The 20725-nt window shown below is 42.3% G+C and overlaps 1 protein-coding gene across 2 annotated transcripts in view; it reads left to right on the top strand.

Annotated features, from left to right (window-relative positions):
• The first annotated feature begins 797 nt into the window (after positions 1-797).
• Positions 798-20725, top strand: part of RNLS (renalase, FAD dependent amine oxidase) — a 98244-nt gene continuing 78316 nt past the window's right edge. Inside the window, exons 1-4 of one of the 2 annotated variants that reach the window (XM_053388630.1) lie at positions 798-1046; positions 2090-2195; positions 5262-5404; positions 7492-7653. In XM_053388630.1, coding sequence (XP_053244605.1) covers positions 926-1046; positions 2090-2195; positions 5262-5404; positions 7492-7653 — 532 coding nt within the window. In that variant the 5' untranslated portion in view covers positions 798-925. The remainder of the gene's footprint in view (positions 1047-2089; positions 2196-5261; positions 5405-7491; positions 7654-20725) is intronic. The other variant, XM_053388631.1, reaches the window with a different exon arrangement.

Below are 20725 nucleotides of genomic sequence, written 5' to 3'. Positions count from 1 at the left end.
GCCACAATCCATATGCATTCTGTTACTTTCTTGAGAAATGCTACTGTTCCGATGCACTTTCCCTCAAACCAGCTTCCACCCGATTTGAAAACGTAAGCTGTGGCTGAGCTGACCTGTGTTCATTTGAGACACTGCTGCAAACTATGGCTTGCTCATCTCAAAGCAAGAAACATGCTTAATGCATCTGAGCTGTGAACTTTTCTTGGAACGTTTTAATGTATGTTACACTGAGTATTGTGAAATATTCTTAATATTGAGATGTGTCACTATTACATATGAAGATGCTTCTGTAATTTATATATATATTCTTTTTTTAAAAAAATCGCATGCATCTTTCATTATATTTCTTCGTTTCCTTTCCAGTCAGGACAAGGCTGCCCAGGACCCCCACCCATGAGGCAAGGGGAGACAAGGGGACCTCAGGCGGCAGGATGCACAGCGGCAGCAGATCCTAATGTCTATTTTCATTCCCCTGCTTGTTCCTGATTTAGATCTTCACTCCTCGCCTTCTGCCCCTGTGGGGAGTGGGGCACTCTTTTGTGGTTTACCTCAGGTGCCAAAATGTCTTGGGCAGGCCCTGCGCCGGTAATTAAGTATGTAATTTGGTTCTGGTGCGCAGTCCAACTGAACAGGGAGCGGGGTGTGTTTTTGCACAAAACAGGGTTCCTATGCACGCTTCCCAACTTGGAGAAATTAGGGTCCTTTTCCTGCCTCCTCCACCGACAAGGCCGGCTCTGAGGAACCTCCGCGCTCGCAGTGGCACCAGGACCGGGGAACAAGCTACCAAGCAGCGGCTGCCTTCTCGAGGAAGCGGCGCGATCTCCCTCTGCCGGCGGCCCGCAGCGAGTCGGCTCCGCCTCCCGGTTGCACAAGCAACCCAGGAAGAGGGAGAGGATCCCACCCCCATCCGCCGGCCGGTCCTGCCATGGCGCGGGTTCTGATTGTGGGCGCGGGGCTGACGGGCAGCCTGTGCGCTGCGCTTTTGCGCAGGGAGCTGCCGCAGCGCCTCCTGCGCATCGTGCTGTGGGACAAGGCGCGCGGCGCAGGTGGGTCTCTCGTCTTCGGCCGTAGTAGATCCTGTTGGGTAAAAGAATTAATAAATAAATAAATAAACCGGGCAGGCAGGCTGCGGGATCTGGGAAGGCTGGCAGGAGAGGTGCCGGGAATAAACGCGCCCAAGTCCCGCTTCTCCACATGAGCAAGCTGCAAAGTGTCCGCCCTAATCCTTTGCACGTTTACTCAGAGGCAAGTCCCGCCGTGTTCCTTCCTTGGGACTTGCAGGTAATTTTGCACAGGGTCTGTGGCCGTCCTGCAGCGCAGTCCTAAACTAAAAAATAAAAAGTTGAGCGAGCCCCGGAGCTAAATGCGCTAAGCATAGCACACACGGCTTCAGAAGACGCCCTCCCATGCAGGGCTTATTTCCGAGGCAGCGTTCATTATACTCAAGCTTGGATACAGGTAGATCGGGATCTACTAATAGATCTGCGGCCGATTTGCCAGGGGAGCGTCAAGGATTTCTGACTCACCGTTTTAATAAAATGACGCACGCGCTTTCCAAATTAGACCGCAGAAAACTCGAGTTAACCGGTCTCGATTTTTGTGTGGAAGAGCTGTTGTTGTGTTTTAACACTCTACATCGCTTAGGTATATTTATAGGTTTGTAGAGTCAGTCAGTCAATCAATCAATCAATCAATCAACGAATGCATGTCCTTTGCACCTAGCTACAGCTAGTGGATTTTGGGTGGAGGGAAAACACAAGAGCCCTGAAGTCTGTTCTCCCCCGATATACACGATGAAAAATCCAATTCCCGACGAAGCTGGGGTTGTTGGGTCTTTATAACTTGGAACCGGATTCCTAAACAGACAGCTTTAGGCAGCAATCCTATAGATGCACTTATCTGGGACTGAGCTCTTAATTAAGCGCTAGGCAACAAACCATCGCCCCCTGCTCGGAATGACTTGACCATACCCCTGCCGCTTCCCAGTTACTAGGCGCCACTGGCTTATTTTGCCCCACGGAGGAAGCTGATTGGATACGCGCGGCTGTGCTTTAAAAAACTTCTTGTCTCCACGCACGTGATTTTTAAGGGGGAAGAATGGCTACAAGCCGCAGCACTCAGGATCCGAAATGCACGGCAGACCTAGGAGCCCAGTACGTCACTCGGATGCCCGAATATGCCAAAAAGCATCAAGGGTGAGCGGGGGAAATGAATGACAACGGGCTGGGTTTTTCTTTTGGGGGGGTGGGGGGTTCATATGTCAAGGGTGAGACCTGCCAATACTGTTATAGCAACCCGTGGTTATTGATTACATTGCAATCTACCGCTGAGCACCAATGAATGAAAGATTAAAGGGAATTTGGTAAAGTGACTTTTAAGAAGGAAAGTGACACTGCTAATGAAAGTACCTTAATTTTGCTAATTAGATCTTACTGAAACTCTTGAGATGGAATCTCACTTGGCATTTTCTCTGTTCATGCTCAGCTTTTTCCTGTTTCACTTTTTGTTTTGTTTTTTTATAAAATAAGAGATTGCTTTAATTTTGTACACACTTGTAAGCTACAGTTGTGTTTCATCATTTGTGAAGTATTGGTGTCTGAATGTGTTGAAGCATCCTAAGTGGCTCATGTAGGTCTTTTGCACATTCTTAGTATATGAAAGAGCAGTTGCAAATCTTTGTTAACATAAGGATACTGTGAAAGTTGAGATTCCCCCCCCATCAAGTTTAGTCTTCTGTTTCAGAGAGCAGGTAGTGTAAGGTTGCCAAGTTCTCAACCAGCTAATGCACCTATGCCTTTAGTGTGAGTAGCAGACAGTTTTAGCTAGCAGCCCTACCTATCTCCATTCTGTGAAAAGCTTCACCTGTTAATTTCTTGACATCAAATTCCTGTGAAAGGTTTAAGAGTTTGGCAGCCTATTTTTGCCTGATCAGTTGGCATGTCTGCATTGATCCAGTGCCTATGGAAGCTCACAAGTTGTTAGAAGAGGACTGTTCTACTTACGACTGACTACAGGCTTGAAGCAGACATCGGCAAATTGTCCTCCATGCATCCGGTAGGCTTACCTCGTGATGCTGCTCTGCCAATCGGTGCCTATTGGCGACCATTTTACTGGCCTCGAACAATGCTATATCAAGTGCTTCAAGGTATTGTGGGAAACTTAAAATGGTGGCTCAAAGCAACCCGGCACATGGCAAGGGAGGCCCTAGACAGGTATTTCCCTTCACGTACAGCACAACCCTGATCTAAATCACTTGCTTTTTAAAAAGAAAGTTCCATTTGTAGCTTTGAACAAGGATCTCTGATGTAATTGACAGGTTTGGGCCCCATTTGTTCTGTTTCTCTGTACGTAGTGGGTAGTAGCTGCTGCCAGACATGCAACCAGGAAGGAACTACTACATCTCGTGCTAGTGAACTCTTCAAGTTCACAAAACCATACCATTAAAAAAAAATACAATCAAAATCACAGATCAGCTTACTGTTACAGAAATATGCCTTCTTAGTTGCCTGCATAAACCTGACAGAATACGAAAGTTTTTGGCATGTTTTTTGAAGTTGAAAGAGAAGGCACCTGCTGAATCTCTGTTGGCAGAGCTATTGCACAGGACTATTTTGTGGAAACAGCAAAGTCTTTATGGCCTGAGGCATGCATCATTTCCTTTTCATGTTCTCCCATGACACGTTGTTTATCCTTGTGTTTTCCTTCGGACACGACAGTGTGGTAAGAACGTGGGCAGCTTCAACAAGAATTTGAGTAGCTTCCATTCTTGGTAAGCTTGATAGGTGTGATGATAAATGTGTGATGATGAGCAACTGTATAGTCATCTTTCACTAGGAAGAGAGAGGGAGTTGGGCACTTTCACACCTGCTTCCAGCTTGTAGATTGCTACTTTATCTTGAGAGGCTCGGCAGGAGGGCTTGCTTCTCCCAACCAGAACATAAGGCAAGGGTGGGGATATGTGGCCTGGACTCCCAACTCCCGTCATTCCTGACCATTGGCCATACTGCCTGATGTGAACTGAGGTTCAACAACATCTGGAGGGCACAGACGGCCCACCACTGATGCATTGTGTGAGCTGTGTAGTCCTCTTACACCTGCTGTTTCCTTCCCATGGAACGTAGGAATATGTTATTTGAACTGGGCTGAAAAGAGTCTGTGCTAGAATGAAATATATTAAATCCAGATCCTTTCATCAAGGAAAGCCAGAATCTGTGACTTGTGTAATCAGGGCAATTTTTATTTTTATTTATTATTTACTTACTCTCTCAGTGGGTTATAAAAATCTCTCCCAGGGTACAATTGCCCTCCCAAGGCTGTGCTCAAGATTTTATAATAGAACAATAACAATAGGAGTACCCAATAATGTAGTCATCCAAATTAAGACCACATTGCATTCCCTTTAAACTGGGTGTGTAGCAATTAATTCATCACAGAAGAGAATAAAGACCTGACTAAAATAAACATATTTTGCAGTTTGCTTATTTTTTCCCCCTTACTTTAATCATTTCTACTGCAATTTCAGATATTTTTGCATCATTTGTCCTGGTTTTACTAGTTGCAGGAGGATACTGGCACTAACAGACCTTTGACTTCTGAGGTTTTAACAAGCAGCATTCGTGCACTTTCAGGCCTTTTTCAGGCAGCTGATTCCTGTATCCATGCCTGCATTCTGTGCATATCCAGAGGGCCAAAAGTTCCTCAGGCCTGATGTATTGTCAAGCATTGGGAGTGGCTAAAGTGGCCTAGTACCAGATGTTATTGAAGTTCCAGCATCCTTGACCACTGGCAGTGCTGACTGGGGTTTGGTAGTTGGGGTTTTACCTCCACTGTTGAAGAAAATATGCCTCTGAATGCCAGTTGCTTGGATCACAAATGGGGAGAGTGCTATTATTCCCAACCTATGGGAACCTATGGCTTCCCATAGGTTGACAACTGTCTTACATAGCATCTTGAGGGCAGCAGGTTAGCTTCATACACACACACAAGCACACATAAACTGGTCAATCAGATCTTAAAATTAGGGCTGTGAAATCAGTTCTTGGTAATATATCTTAAGTAGCAATAGCTTTCTGGTGAGTGCAAAGGCCATTGCTGTGCATGTGGATATTTTTTTCCTTTTGATTTTAATGGTTGTGGATTTGATCACTCAACTTTAAGTTGGGTATTTCAAACAGAAGCATCCTTTTGGGGACGTAGTTAATACAGTAGCTATAGACAATCTGACATTGATGTGTTTATGCTTTTGTTTTGCTTGTTTTCAGCTTTTATGAAGATCTGCTGACTCACGGAGTGCTGCGGCCATTGACTGCCCCTGTAGAAGGAATGCAGATGAAGGAAGGGGCGGAGAACTTTGTAACACCAGAGGGAATTTCATCAATTGTGAAGCACTATTTAAAGGAGTCAGGTATAGACCTTGAAACAATGATCCTAAATATATTATTGTGGGAGCATGCCCCACATTTAAAAGTGAATCTTTCAGTGCAATCCTACACATGTTTAATAGGAAGGAAGCTCCATTGAGACGAATGCAGTTTGCTTTCAGGCCATTGTGTATAGAATTGCATTCTTGGTGTGTTTATAAAATCACATTTGGCAGGTAACATCTTACTATGGATAAACCCTATAGTCTATTTTTATTTGTTACTATAAATTCATGCTTCTCTCTCTCCACACACACACACACACACACACATACACAAATGAATGGTGGAACAGAAATAGAGCTACTGGATTTGGCCTGTCTATGCATTATTGTACTTAGTTAAAATATTTATCTCTCTCTGCATCCTATGCTCAGTTCAGCAAATTATTGTGCGCATGGTGGCAAAGCAGTTTCTGGCCTTTTTCATTTGGGCTTCCAACCTGGTTATGATGATAAAACGGCTCCGGAGAAGCTGGTAGGTTCTTCACTCATAATTAAAACTGCAGCATCCACTGTTAATAAAAGCAAATTGCAGACAAGTAAAACATCTGCTGCAGCAGTTAAATATCCAGCCAAAGTGACCTCACCTCCCCATTGCCGTTTGCATACGGAAGGTCTTGCAGCCCATTCTAAAAGCCATCGGGGATGTGCTACTTTGCCTTCCTGACTACCACTCCAAGCAGGTGAGCAAGATCTGGCTGGCTCTCTTAACCAAACAGGTGTCAGTTATGAAGACAGATTTGTTTCTTGGAGGATAGCTGCTTTCCTTACCACAGGCCTGAGATTAACTAATGAAAACCAAAGAAAAAGCTGTTGAACCTCTTCAAGTTGGGTTCCATCCAGCTGGAAGAAACAGAGCCCCAAATTCTTTCCATTCTCTTACATACCTACCCTACTCTACCATTGCTTGTTTCAGTGTCCCAGACTTACACTTTGACTCTCATAGTCCACCCTCTGTTTACAGTAGTTCATGTCAGAGGAGAAAACCAGAAAGTTAATATATCACTTGTATTAGCTGGTGTGGCAGGGCGGACAGAAGGACAAGCTTGCAAGTGAGGTCCGGCCAGGAAGGTGCTGGGAGAGAAAAGAATATTTGCAGATTGGTTTTTCTTTCTGTCTCTTCATGGAGCAGAGAAGAACCAGGTCCATTGTGATTTAAGGTGGGATTAAAGCCAAGAACCTATGGCATATTTAGCTGGCTTATTCTCAGCTGCTAGAGGAAAACCATGTGAAAATAAGGTCCATTAGTAGCAGTGGAGTTGCTTCAATGTGACAAAAAGAAAGATACAAACTAATCAATACAATTTAAAAACAACATTTATAGATGAAAGACAATAATGAACAGCTACATAAAATACCACGTGAAACTTAAAGACCTTAGAAAATGTAAAGGTCTTTGTCACCGAAAAGGCATTTGCAACATATGTGTCTACTCAAAGGTAAGCCTTGTTGGGTTCAATAGCTCTTAATCATAGGGAAGTGTGTAAAATATTTCAGGCACTGTCCCATATTCAGGAGAAAGTCCTGTTGAACGGAGCTTGCCTCTCAGTAGATATGCAAAGGAAGGCGCTGCGAGAATTCCCAAAGTGAGGTTCCACAATGGAGAACCTTCCCCTCTCCACTGTCACAGCCCACCTCATCTAAGATGGCCGAAAAACCCAGAGGAGGGCCTCCCTGGGGCAGCCCTTGCCAACCTGGTGCTGTAATTTTAGACTACAACTCCTGTCAGCTGCAGCAGGGACTGGGACTGATGGAAGTTGTTGTCCAAAACATCTGGAGGGCACAAATTTGGAAAAGGCTGCTCTGATCTACTGCGCAAGCAGGTTTATGTGGGACTTGAGACAGACCAGGCGCCAATAAAGATGGGAAAGAACTGGAGTTGCATGTGCCTAACTGTGTCCAGTCAAAACCTGCACAGCTGTGTTCTTAAGAGGATGAAGTTGCTGGACAGCCTTCAAAGGCATCTGTGAGAAAAGTGTGTAGCATCAGCCTTGATGTGACTAAAGCACGGGTGATGTTTGTTTGTTAATTGGTTCAGATATCTCTTAGGTTCTCTCTTTCTTTCGAAGCAGGTGCTGATGTCTTCTATAACCGCCACGTCACACAAATCTGCCTCAGAGATGAGAAGTGGGAGGTCTGTGTCAGTACAGGCTCCTCAGACCAGTTTGACATAGTTATTCTCACAATGCCTGTCCCACAGATTCTTCAGCTTCAGGGAGACATTGTGAACAGTAAGGTTCCTCATTTAGTTTAGTTTTACATACTTGTTTGTTTGCTTTGCTTGTTATATTTATATTGTTCGCTTCTCACAAGGAGCTTAAAGAAGTATACGTGGTTTTCTCCCCTACCCCACAGTTTATCCTCAAAAAACAACCCTGCAAGGTAGGTGTGGCTGAGAGAGAGTGGCTCAAGGTCTTCCAGCGAGTGTCATGGCTGACCGGATTTGCAGCCAGGGCTTCCATGCTGGCTGGCTGTCAGTTCATACTGGCGTTGTGAAGACCACAATGTTCAGTTATTAATGTAATTTATATGTGTTTTTATGTAGTGTAATATATATGCAAACATATATCTGAACTTTGCAGACATTATCGGAGACATGCCTCCATGCCCCCCTGTGCCCCAGCCATTTGATGTTAGGCATGTGGCAATTGGAGCGATGAGGTGCCATGATTGAAAAGGGAATCTATGGAATAATATCCCTAGGGAGGCTCAGCTGGCACCGTCTTTGATGCCGTTTCTGCACCGGGCAAAGATCTTTGTATTTGTTGTGCATTCTGGCATGTGCTGTAAGCTCATTTGGGTCAGGTTTTGTCTGTTCTGCCGAAGTGTTTCGTTTTGATGCAGATTCCACCTTGGAATGGTTTTGTATTTCAGTTGTCTTTATTGCAAGCCATCCGGAGAGGTTCATTGCTTTTGTTTTTTAAGTGTGGCATACAAATTCTCTAAATAAATCTGTAATTGATTTGTCCATTACATCTAGGACAACTGAAGGCATAATTGTCATTAAGGTGCCTGGGCTGTGCTACTTTAGACTATAGGTACAGAAAGGGACATCTCAGGTGATAGATAAATAAACAAACAAAACATCCCAGCCCATAGAAAGCTAGGTATAGGAGTTACTAAGCATTCTCACCTAGTTCTAGCCACAGTTGCAGGGGAAATTGTAAGGTTTTTCCTTTAAAAAATAATAATCAAAAATCTGAATTTCAACATGCCCAGTAGAAAGATTCTTGGACCTGTTTGCTTGTGCAGTGGCAGTTTTAATCCTCATAGAATCATAGAGTTGGAAGAGACCACAAGGGCCATCGAGTCCAACCCCCTGCCAAGCAGGAAACACCATCAGAGCACTCCTGACATATGGTTGTCAAGCCTCTGCTTAAAAAGACCTCCAAAGAAGGAGACTCCACCACACTCCTTGGCAGCAAATTCCACTGTCGAACAGCTCTTACTGTCAGGAAGTTCTTCCTAATGTTTAGGTGGAATCTTCTTTCTTTCTTCTTTCCTCACTAAAGGGATGCTGGGCATGCAAATTCTATCCACTTTTCAAAATGAAAAAAATATAGATTATTGTTTGTTTCCCAACAGCAAATTGAGGGGTGGAGGATGAAACCTCCCCACCACCAAAGAGACTTTGCCTTGGGCCCTAAAACTGAGTTAAACAGCCTTCAAAAACCCTTCAGATTGAGGCATGCTGTTTTTTGAAGCTCTGAATGGGGTCTGGACCTAATCTTGGGGGCAGTGCATAATTGGGTTTATCTTATTTGTTTACTAGGTCTCATAACAAAGGAAATGATAGTGTGATAACTGGAAATACTGAGAGATGTGTAGTGATTTCTGTGGTTGCTTCTGTTGCTTAGAACAGAGGCACTGGCATATCCACATTACTCATCTATGTTAATTTTATTTTTGTTTCTCATTGTTGCTTTAATGCCTTTTCTCTTGTGGTTGTGATTCTGCAATTGAAGACTATTTCACAGGACACAGAATCTTGAGCAGGCTGCAGCCTAATATTTATCCTGATCAGTTCGAACACATTCAAATGAATAGACTCCTTCTATGGGAAGACAAAAGCTGCTCCCTTATTTATAAGTTTAAGCTTATTTTTACTTGGCATTTACCTTTAGCAATTTTACCCTACATGTGCAAATATTTTAATTATTAAGATGTTTTTTCTCAAAATGAGCCGGTGATTTAAAAACAAAAAAATTGCTGTCAGTCAATGGCTATTGCCACTTTCCACGGAATTGGGGGGGGGGGGCGGTTTCAGAAACACAAATTCTAAACATTCAGTTTCAGAATGCAAAAAGCCTGCAAGCTAAAACTTAAAAACCAGGAGCAGCATAAGTTTATCAAATTGAATCTCCACTGTGACACTTAACTGTCAGAGTTAAGCTTCAAAAGAACCAATATTTTGACATGTTTCAAGTCTAGCACTTCCTTGCATTGGCTTTATTGGGCAGGAGAAATGTTTGGCACTTGAAGGGTTACCATTTAATGAACCTGGAAGTGTTTCGCATGTTGCACTGGAACCAGTCTTGCAGGGGATGAGGCAATCCTCTTCTAAGCTGCAGTATTTTAAAGAGGCAGTGGATGGCAGCATTTTAATGGCCTTTGAAATGGCTAGATCAAAATGCCTTTAAAAATCGGAAGGTAGGTTCGGTTTAGCTGTGAATAAACGCCAGCTATTATTTCAAGCTCAACTTCGGACTCTAAATCAGTGTTTTCTGCAATTAAAACATTTGTGCTGACTTCATAAGGTTTATTTAAAATTTGAAGGGGGGAAATGTTATAAATAATAGGAAGTTCCTCATCCACACATGTGTAGGGAAGTGAGATTTTAATTATCCATCACATTAACAGTGCAATCCTAAGCATGGAAGTAACAGCCTCTGAGTTCAATGGGATTGACTCCCAGGTAAGTGTGTAAAGCAAGGGTAGCCAGTGTGAGGCTCCCCAGATGTTGTTAGACTGCAACTCCCATCAGCCCAAGCCAAACTGATAAAAGGTCAGGGATGACGAGGCTAACAACATTGTGTATAGGATTGCACTCTCGGCCACACACATGATGAAGCATGTCCAGACTCACCCTTGATGACTTGCAGCTCCAGCACAGCCTCGAGGTTGAGGGGATGCCTGGTGATTAAAATATGAAAGTCCCATATTTGGTGTTAGATCCTTGGCAGCTCATTCCCACATGCAGGTCACCACTTAACATGCCTACGACTGCAAAATTGTGTGTAAACAAGCGCTAAGAGGGCATTTTACAGATTTTCAGGTGGATTTCAGGAGAGTGGGAATTATTTTCAATTTCAATAAATAAACCCCCACCCCAACATTCCCCTGTAGTAACATAAAGGCTTTCCTGAACTGGGAATGCAAGGGTGTCCCAACAGAAGTAATCACAAGGTGGGTCCATTCCTTAATTTTAGGGTTGGGGCATTCATTGTGCTCCATAGGCAGTCCCTAAATTTAAGCATGCATTCTTGCCTAGCTCCTCTTTCCCCCCAAATTTCCCATTAAAATAACACTTTTTTTTAGCCCTTGGTACCTTTTGGGGGGTTTTGGTTGGCATGTTCTGTTAAAATTCAATAAGAGGTGAACTGCAAAGCAATAAAGATTTGTCATCAATTATTATTATTATTATTAGTAGTAGTAGTAGTATATACCCACAGGTCTCAGGGCTGTTCACAGGATAAAATCACAATATAAAAACACAGAATACATAATCAAAATAAAAACAAGAACAACCCAATAACACCCCCAGAAAAAAATACATTTTAAAAGGGCATTGAACGTCAGTCAACCAAAGGCCTAGTTAAAGAGGATCATTTTTACCTGGTGCCTAAAGGTGTATAATGAAGGCGTCAGGTGAACTTCTCTGGAGAGAGCATTCCCCAACAGGGAGCCACTGCAGAAGAGGCCCGTTCTCGAGTTGCCACCCTCTGGGCCTCTCAAGGAGGAGGCACATGAAGGAGGGCCTCAGAAGATGATCTCAGGGACTGGGTAGGTTCATATGGGAAGAGGCCGTCCTTGAGGTATTGCGGTCCTGAGTTGTTTAAATATACTTTTATTCAGAGCAGACTCATTGAAATTAACAGACCAAAGCTAATTATAGCCATTCATTTCAATGGGTCTTCTCTGACAGCTCAAAGCCTTTTTGTATACCGGCAGATGTCTGTGTTATACTGTCAGTGAGTGAGTGAATGAATAAATGTCTTTGTGTCTTCGTTCCATAAAACTCTACCTTTCCATTTTTAAGGCTTCTTCCCTCTTTTTTCCCCTCTCCTCATCTTCTATCCAAATCCGTGTCAAAATATTCCAAGTTCTGTACATCTGCCAACACTTATCGTCGGAATTTGTTTTGGAAACAGAGGAGACCCACCTCATGCCTTATTTGAACAATGTTATTTGGACTGGAGAATTTGGGATGCTAAAGCAAAAAAAAAATCGAAAAATCTAGATCTCTCCTTGGTGAAGTTTCTATTGCTCGCTCGCTTTGCATTAATGAAAATGCCAATGGGCATGATAATTCACATTTGTTCTCTGATGCCTTTTAGAGCAATTCCCCATGGCTTTGTTCCATACCGTTACACAACACAATTGTTCCATAGCACAGTCAGTTACTTGTAGAATCTTCAGTCAATTATTTTCCCTTTCCATTTTAATGTATGGTTGAGGGTGAAGTGGAGCAGTCAAGCTGTCTTCTTCACTGAGGAAAAGGGCAGAGTCTGAGGCTGGCTAATCAAGAGGGATAACCAAGTGTCTTCTGTTTAACTCTGCAGCTTGCAGTTCTCCCAGCTGGCTATATAAGGATGCTGCAGAATGGATCATCTTTTTCCTGATTGAGATGTTTGGGACTGCAACTCGCATTGGCTTTGCTGGCTGGGCAAGGCTGTCTCCTATCCGTGTATACCTTCTTTCAGCTAACACTGCTACCAGAGTTTCCTGATAATAGTGTTAGCTGAAAGACACCACCAACACTTCAGATGTGTGAAGTGATTATATTGACTACTTGGGGTTGTATACATGCATGCATTCCCTCCATTCGACAGTTTTTTTCCTGTTTGTATTTTTTTGTTTTAAATAATATTTTTATTCAAGTTTTTCACAATACAATAACGGCTACAAAAAAATACAAACAGAACAAGTAAAATATGGAGTCGTCTCCTAAAGGGTTTTCAGCCCCTATTACCCACAAATAGCTCCTCCCAGCTCTCACCTGGCACCCCTGTTTTTCCCTCCTAACATCTCACCCTGGGAAACCGACATTTCCCTGTCTTGCATCCAGGGTCCTCCATCAGCCATTCACCACCTGCATTAGTACACAGTCCCTGGAACTTAGCAAGTACCCCAAACATAGGACTCCAAAGGGAAAAAAGAAACAAGAATGTTTCTTTTCCTTTTGTCTTTCTTTCTTTACTCTCATTCGGCAGTTTGGTTTGTGTGACTGTCCCCTTTCAGCTGGGTACGGTGTCACGCACGTGAGCTTCCTTTTCATCCCTGCCTGTTCATCAAGAGTTAGCTTGAGAGAAGCGCAAGACTGCTGTAAGCTGTATTAAAACAGAAGCATGGAAAGCTGATATCTAGCATACCATCTGCTTTCTGTGAAAACCATGTTGTCACAAACTGGTGGGGGTGTAGCTGGGGGAAGAAAATTATTCTGAAAGAGTCAGGACTTTTGAGTGCCCAGATAGAGAGGAAGCATAACTGGTGCTATGCGGCTTTTATTGTAAATATTTGTATGCTGGTTTTTAAAAATTTATATGATGTTTAATTGTTTCAACAATTGTTTTTTTCTATGTTTTTAGCAATTCTTGTTTTTATCTGTAAGTGCTTCTTGTTTTTAGCTGTGGCGCTTTGTCCTGGATCTTAGGCAAGTCAATCGAAAAATCACCTTTTTTGGCATTTTGGGGTTTTCCTTTAAAAAGCTCATCAGTTTTGGGTGTTTCCTGGGGGGGGGGAAAGCTCAACCACCTTTGGGGTGTCCTGGTTTTAATTTTTTGAAATATAGCAGCCCTGTTTAAATAATGATAATGATAACAGATTCTAATATTTATGCTTGCAAATGCAGTAGACCAGACTATAAGAGAAAGAGAAAGTAATTTGTGGAATATGTCTTAAAACCTTTTACTAGGTGAGAGCCAAACTGTACCCAAACTGTAAAATACCACCTACTTCCTTAGGAATTTGCTCCTGTATAAGTAAGTGCTTCACTTGGGAACCTGGGTAGTATCCTTAATAGAGGGCTAGGCTAGGCCAGGACTGAGGAAACCCAGGTTAAAAACCCTCATATTTGAAGTTCACTGGGTGGCCACATACTGTCTAGCCCACAAACAGGTTGTATGAGGGGAAGAAAATGGAGGGGCGCTGCTTCTCCTCAGAGAAATGATGGGACGTACTGTACATGTAGTTCAATCACAAAAATGCTAATCTCTATATACAGCAAGATAAGGTTATTCCTAACTTCCTTCATACCTCAACAAGCATGCAATTAACTTGAGTTTAGTAGATAGATAGAAACTTTATTTTCATTAGCCACTAGCTGTAGCAATAAAGGAAAATATACTGGGGATAGAGATAAATAGTTAGCTATACAAAATACATTCTGGAGGTTTACATCAATACAAATGGCAGAATTGATACATGATCGTTTAGCCACAGAGAAAACATGTTGAGCCAATAGGCTTTCGTTTGATTAAAAAAAGAAAAGGAAAAAAGCTGAGCAATGTTAGAAAATTAATCAAATAATAGATCTTATTCTGACTGCCCCTGCTAATTTTTTTGCAGTTTTTGCATGCAATTAACTTGAGGGGTTTTTTTGTGTGTGTGTGTAACAGCCTATATAACATGTCTTGCTTCATCGTGGGAATTTCAAAAGGTGTCAGGCTGGCCTACACAACCAAATGTAGCCCAAATGTATTGTAGCCTGCCAAGTCCTTAACTCCTGTTTTTGCAGGCCCAGGCAGGCAGTAAAAACAGGAGATTTATTAAGCTTCTAGTAGGCTGAATCCAGCTTTTGGGGTCACAAATTGTGCACGTCTGATATTGTGCAGGCATAATTTCTTATTGTTGTCATGTTCCAGCACCCCACACTTAGCTTGAGAGGCCTTCACTCAGCCAAAATTGTTTAATAAAAAGGTGCTAATGGAGCCAAAAGATAAACATTCCCATGCTTTTATAACACTGGTGATTTGCTTATTCCAAGCCCTTATCAACCCAGTGAAGTTTCTGTAGCAATATCTGTATAACATTTGCCTTTCTGAAAACATCACGCCATTTTCCATACTGCCATGATATGAGGAAGTATGTCTTTAAAAGAAGTAAGCTTTTTGTTGTTGTTTAGATTGCTTTTTTATAGAGTTATTTTCTGCTGACTAGCAGGCAGCTACAGATTTGCACAACTTCATAATTGTCCTGGGAATGTCAGAATCCAGCTTCTAATGTGAAGCCAGTTTGGTCTTTCAGCTCTGCATGCGTTTTCTTTCTTTTTAAAAAAGGAAACACTGAGCCCTCATTTGGGGGGGGGGATAAGGCGGTTGGCTTGCGACATGAAAGCCGAGTCTGTTTTAAGATCTATCATCATCAGTTCATTTGCATTCCACTTTTCTACAGTGGTGCTCAAAACGGCTCATTACATACCAACAATTCATTGAGAACAGATAGAAATAATGTCAATAAATGCAAAAAGTAAATAAATCCATACAGAAGCAGTACAAATAAGCTAACCTAATTTAAAAGCTTAAAACTAAACAGAAGAGAGAATATTATCCAACAGGGAAATAAAATGGTAGCATTCAAAATGTAGCAGGCAGGTGGGGGTGAGTCTTTATTCCCATAGGACATTCCACAGAAGCTCGCCACAGTTAATTTGCATATTTTGTATGGTAGCCTTATCTCCTAGTTCTGAGATCTCTCTCAACCATTTCCCCATCTCTCATCTGCAGGTGTAAAGATTGCCAGTCCTTCTTAAAAGCTCACCTGCCCTCACAGTTCAGAAACTGCCGATGAATGGATGTCTTTCTTACAGACAAGCCATTGCTGTTCCACAGAGACACTGAAAGGCTGTCAGATAACATCACATATTTAAGCACATAAGATTACTGTCATAATATATGTACTATATAGTTTATTTGTGCTAAACTATATGATGAAATTGATTAGTAACACTGAACATTGATTCACATAGATAAACCTATCTAGTGAATCAACATTAAAGGTTACTAATGAATGTACTGTGTCTATTTTAACTTACTTTAATGGAACACAGGAGGAACAGTCGTGGGAAATTATGAATCATAATAGTATCCAGAAACATTTAGGATGACTGAAATTAAGAGCATAAATTATCAAACATCTGCATGATACAAACAAACAAACCTTTTCCTACAATAATTAATGAATCATCTAATACTTAAACAGGTAGCCCACTTAAATAGCTTTTCCTTTGTTGTCATTTTGGCAAACTTACCAGTTACATTGGCAAAGAGGAAGAGTTGCCCCACAAGCTTGCTTCCTGCAGAGAGCATAATAAGGTGGTTAAAGCATGTGGTAGATCTTAACATTATGCAGACCTTTAATAGTTTCAGTTTACTAAAGGTATGCTTGTCTGGTGCAGCCTATGCTGGAATTTAACTGAGGTTGTCACACTGTTCTGAGTCCTTTATTCATTGCTGACTGTGTCCTTGCAACAATGTGGGTACATAAATTAGTTAATTGTGTGTGCAGCGAATCCAACAAGGATAGGCTGCAGCATGGTAAAGCTTCTTCGAGTGGGTGTTTGGGCCCAGTCCTCCTCTTTCTTGTTGCTTGTTCCAACTTAAGTCTTCAGCCAAGGAAGCACTACATCATGCTGCCAAGCCTACATGTGTTCCTGATCACATGAAACACATGAACTCATGTGCAACATTACTGCAGAGGCATGATATTTTTAGATCTTGGGCCCAGAGTCTCCATGAGGAGGTTGCTCTGCATGTCAGTTGCCATGGGGAATTAGCACCATACCACTCAGTCTCAATTTGGATTAAATCAGCGTGGGTTTAGTTGCAGAACACCAAAACAGTATCGGAGAGGGAAAGGGCTGTGTGGTTAATACCACCAAAATGGTTAGAGATCATAAAATGGTTACTTGGGAGTAGAATGTATGCGTAAGCACCAGCATGCCTGGACTAATGGCTTACAGTTGCTGCTTTGCTTCTGTGATAGGGATAGATTGGGAAAGAGAGACTTAGTTTGCCTACCCATGTGTTAAAGCAACCCTAAGGCCCAGGGGCCGGATCCGGCCCAATTGCCTTCTCAATCTGGCCCGCGAATGGTCCGGGAATCAGCTTGTTTTTACATGAGTAGAATGTGTCCTTGTATTTAAAATGCATCTCTGGGTTATTTGTGGGGCCTGCCTGGTGTTTTTACGTGAGAAGAATGTGTGCTTTTATTTAAAATGCATCTCTGGGTTATTTGTGGGACATAGGAATTCATTCTTGTGGGTTGTTGTTTTTCCAAAATATAGTCTGGACCCCCACAAGGTCTGAGGGACAGTGGACTGGTCCCTTGCTGAAAAAGTTTGCTGACCCCTGCTTTAACAGAAGCAGAGTGGGATGCTAGAGATTTGGTAGGCTGAAATGGAAGCTGAAAATTCAGTAGTGAAAACTAATAGAATGGAGGAGGTTTGGCTCCCATTAGAACAGAAAGGACAGGGGAAACTGAGAAATGGGGGTGGTTAGGGGGAACCAGGAAGTGGAGTGCTGTTACTTGTCGCAAGAAGAGGAGACTGAGTAGAATCAAGTTTCCCAAATTCCCCAGTGACCCAAGAGTTAAAGACCATTTTATGTCAAGGTTCCTAGAGAGTCTATGCCCAGGTTCCTGGATGTCATCCACAAGTAGATATGCCTTCTTAGGTTGCCTTTAGTCTTGTATTTAATAGATAACTTGTGTTCCTTAGAACCCTCCCCAGATGGTTGAAATACTGGGAAATGACCTTTAAGGAAAACACATAGCTTTGTGTTCCACCCTTAAAGGTCCTGACTAACCAAACAGGGAAGGTAATGGAGTGAACGAGGCAAAGAACGGACTTGGCTGGGGTTGTAGCATCCTCCACACTTCCCTTGGGCTGACTGGAGCAACCCAGGAAGGCTGAGAATTTTTGCTGCCTGAGGGGAAGGTCTACCTGAGCAAAAAGTGTCTGGGGGACAGGACGGTTTCCAAAATGATAGGTGGGTATGCAGAACTCTGGAGGCTGTGTACTTCAAGGGGTCAAGGGTGGGCTTTAGAATACCTGCTCAGTTTTGTGCATGGCCTTCTTTTCTGGTCCGTAACCGCTGCACTGAAGGTCCAAGGTAAAAAACCAGATGGGGCAGTTTTCCCCACTCCCCACCTCTGCACCCATGGCAGAACGTACAGCTGAATGTGGTTTGGGGGTAAGTGTACATCACAAGACCATGTCTAAAGCATTATGTATTTTAGAACCAGCAATAAGGACAGAGAAACACAGCTAGGATATTATTAGATGGAAGTACAAAATCATATTTTCCATAATTGGTTAGCTAATTATTGGATGGGAGACAAAAGCTCTGTTACAACAACAGTTCTTGTGTAACATGTAGCTACTGCATTCACAACTTTGCCTTCTAATTTCTGAGTGATGTAGAGGCATCTGGAAAAGATGTTGGCAGTTTTGACACTGTAACAAATCAAAACTGTTCGGTTTTGGTCTTTTTATTCTCTGACAAGACACACGTGTTCCATAAATTACGAAAATAATTTCTGAATTTCCTTCGTAGTATTTGTATGCTTTTATGTCTTCGAAGTCTTCATGGTGATTGATATTCTGGAATTCAATGATATGACGATTCTTACTGTGGTACATTCTGCTCCTTATCAGGCTTTCGTTGTTGGCAGCGTTTTTCTAAATAAAAATTCCCCCTAGAAATCAAGCTCCTGGGGACAATTCCCACAACCATTTTGGTGGACTGGTTTCAATCTAATGTGTCATCTTTTTATCAGCCTATGTGGAACGTGGGCTTTTTGTGAAGTGAGCATCTGAGCATTCCCCTGTGGCCCAAGATCTAAATTCAGCACACCACTCTAAATGCCATAAAAAGACTGCAGATGTTGTAATGGTGCAGTAGATTGGGATTAGTGCAACATTAGGTGCTTGAGAAATAGGATTAACCATGAGGATCTGGGCCCAGTTCAAGGTACCCAAATCTCATCTATAGTGTTGTTTAATGTGAATAGTAAGCTTGTACCATCTCCTCCTTTCTCATATGCTCTATTTTTCAGAGTATGCTTAGTATGAAAAAATCCAGAGGGGGTACGTGTGGGAAGGCAGTGATTTGGTGGGAAACCTCATATGGATGAGGTAGAATTAATGGAGGCACAGGACGCCTACTGTTTGCATTGAACAGGAAGTATGGATGAGCCCTGAACTGATTCCTTCTCCATACCCACAAACATTCAATACAAGATGACCAAAACAGCTTGCTGTGATGGCCCATGAACCTGCTCTGTTCCTCCTTGGTGCACTAACCCCGAGGTACCCTGAGCATACTTTTGGATGTGGAAATTCAGTGTTGTTTGTCCCAGCTTCTCGTGCACCGTAGAACAGTAAAGGAAGGGAGATTATTCAGGCAGAGTTCCTGCAGCATGTATCTGTGTGCCGTTCTTAGCAGTTATTAAGAATAAGCGCTGGCTATTGCAGTTATATAATGTGTGTGGCTGCAGCTTGGGTCAGTCGTCTTGAGCTGAATCAGGGCACATGTGGAGACAATCTGGGCAATTCTCTTCTGGTGCCTTGAGACGGAGGGGAATTGCGACAACGTAGCCGCTCTCCGAGTCCTCTGAACTTATCGCTCTTTAACGAAGGGATGCTTTATAAATATTTGAAATTGGGTAGAAGTGCAGTGGCGCGGTATAAGAAAGTGAGCTGTCTTTAGAGAGGGGGAAAATTGGTTGGTTACACAGTGATCAATGCTGACGACTGCGGTACTTGTCAAATGCCATACTAACCATATTAATAAAAGCACATGGGCTGTTCAGGGGATGTATATGCCTCCCATCTGTTGAATTTTTAATTTGAATATAAAGTTGTGGAATTTTTCCATCCGTCTTGCATGCAGCCAGTATTTACTCTACCGGATTATTCTTATTTTTTCAACATGGAAAAAAGGATGAACATCTTGTTACGCAATGCCAGGAGATAGGGCCCTCAGAAGACCTTTTCGCCATCAGAGAGCTTTATCTGATGCCTTGAAGAACTTCCTTCCAAATGAATAAGATTCACCAATTCATGCTAAACTCAGGCAATCTGAGATGAAAATGGACTGTATAATTAATGCTAGCGTGCCACGCTCTGTGTGCTTACCAAGGACGTTGCTAGGAAAATTATTCCATTATTTAGCATTATAAACCAATTCCTCCGAACCACCTCAGCTGCTCATGCATGCAAGCTTTCATTTCCACAGCGTCGTTCTCTTCAGCAAATGCTGTCTCATAAAATACAACAGGAAGGAAGGAAGTCTTTGCACAAAATAAAATAAAGCTGCGCTTTAATTTCATCTTGTTTTCACATCAAGCATCAGAAATGAACAATCAGAGAATCACTTCTATGATTGTTCTTCTGTTATTCGACTGCGCCCCCCACTCCCAAATTTATATCAAATCTTCTATGCCCAAATTTCCATCCTTGGGGAAAGTTGCGAGAGAGCGAAATGGTAGTAATATGTGGGTGAGAGAGACATTTTACAAACTTAGGTAGAATCCCAGAGCAAATGGCAGAAAGTTGCAGGGTGGATATTATCATTCAATATTTCTGTACTACATGTTAGCATAATTAACAATTGTAGTCCTATAACCGTCTATCTGAAGTCAACACCCTTTGTGTTGAATGGGCTTTAGGATTGAAACTTGAGGTTACAATTGTATCTGTTTTACCTGGGATCTGTGCATGTTTTTGCAATTCTCCCAAAATATTTATTTGTTTAAAACAAAAACCTATTTTTCTCTGAAAGCTTGTACAGTGGTACCTTGGTTTAAGAACAGCTTAGTTTATGAACAACTTGGATTAAGAACTCTGCAAACCAGGAAGTAGGTGTTTTGGTTTGTGAACTTTGCCTTGGAAGCAGAACATGTTCCACTTCCTGCCGAGTGTGTTCCATTTGTAAATTGAGTGCTATGGGAAAGCACGCCTTGGTTTAAGAATGCTTTGGTTTAAGAACGGACTTCCGGAATGGATTAAGTTCATAAACCAAGGTACCACTGTACTGTAATGTCTTTTCCTGCTTGAAACACAGGAATATAATTGTTGTAATT

Source organism: Podarcis raffonei, chromosome 5 (assembly GCF_027172205.1).
Source record: "Podarcis raffonei isolate rPodRaf1 chromosome 5, rPodRaf1.pri, whole genome shotgun sequence".
Lineage (NCBI taxonomy): Eukaryota > Metazoa > Chordata > Lepidosauria > Squamata > Lacertidae > Podarcis > Podarcis raffonei.
The sequence above is the reverse complement of the archived record's forward strand: the minus strand, read 5'-3'. Positions and strand labels throughout refer to the sequence as shown.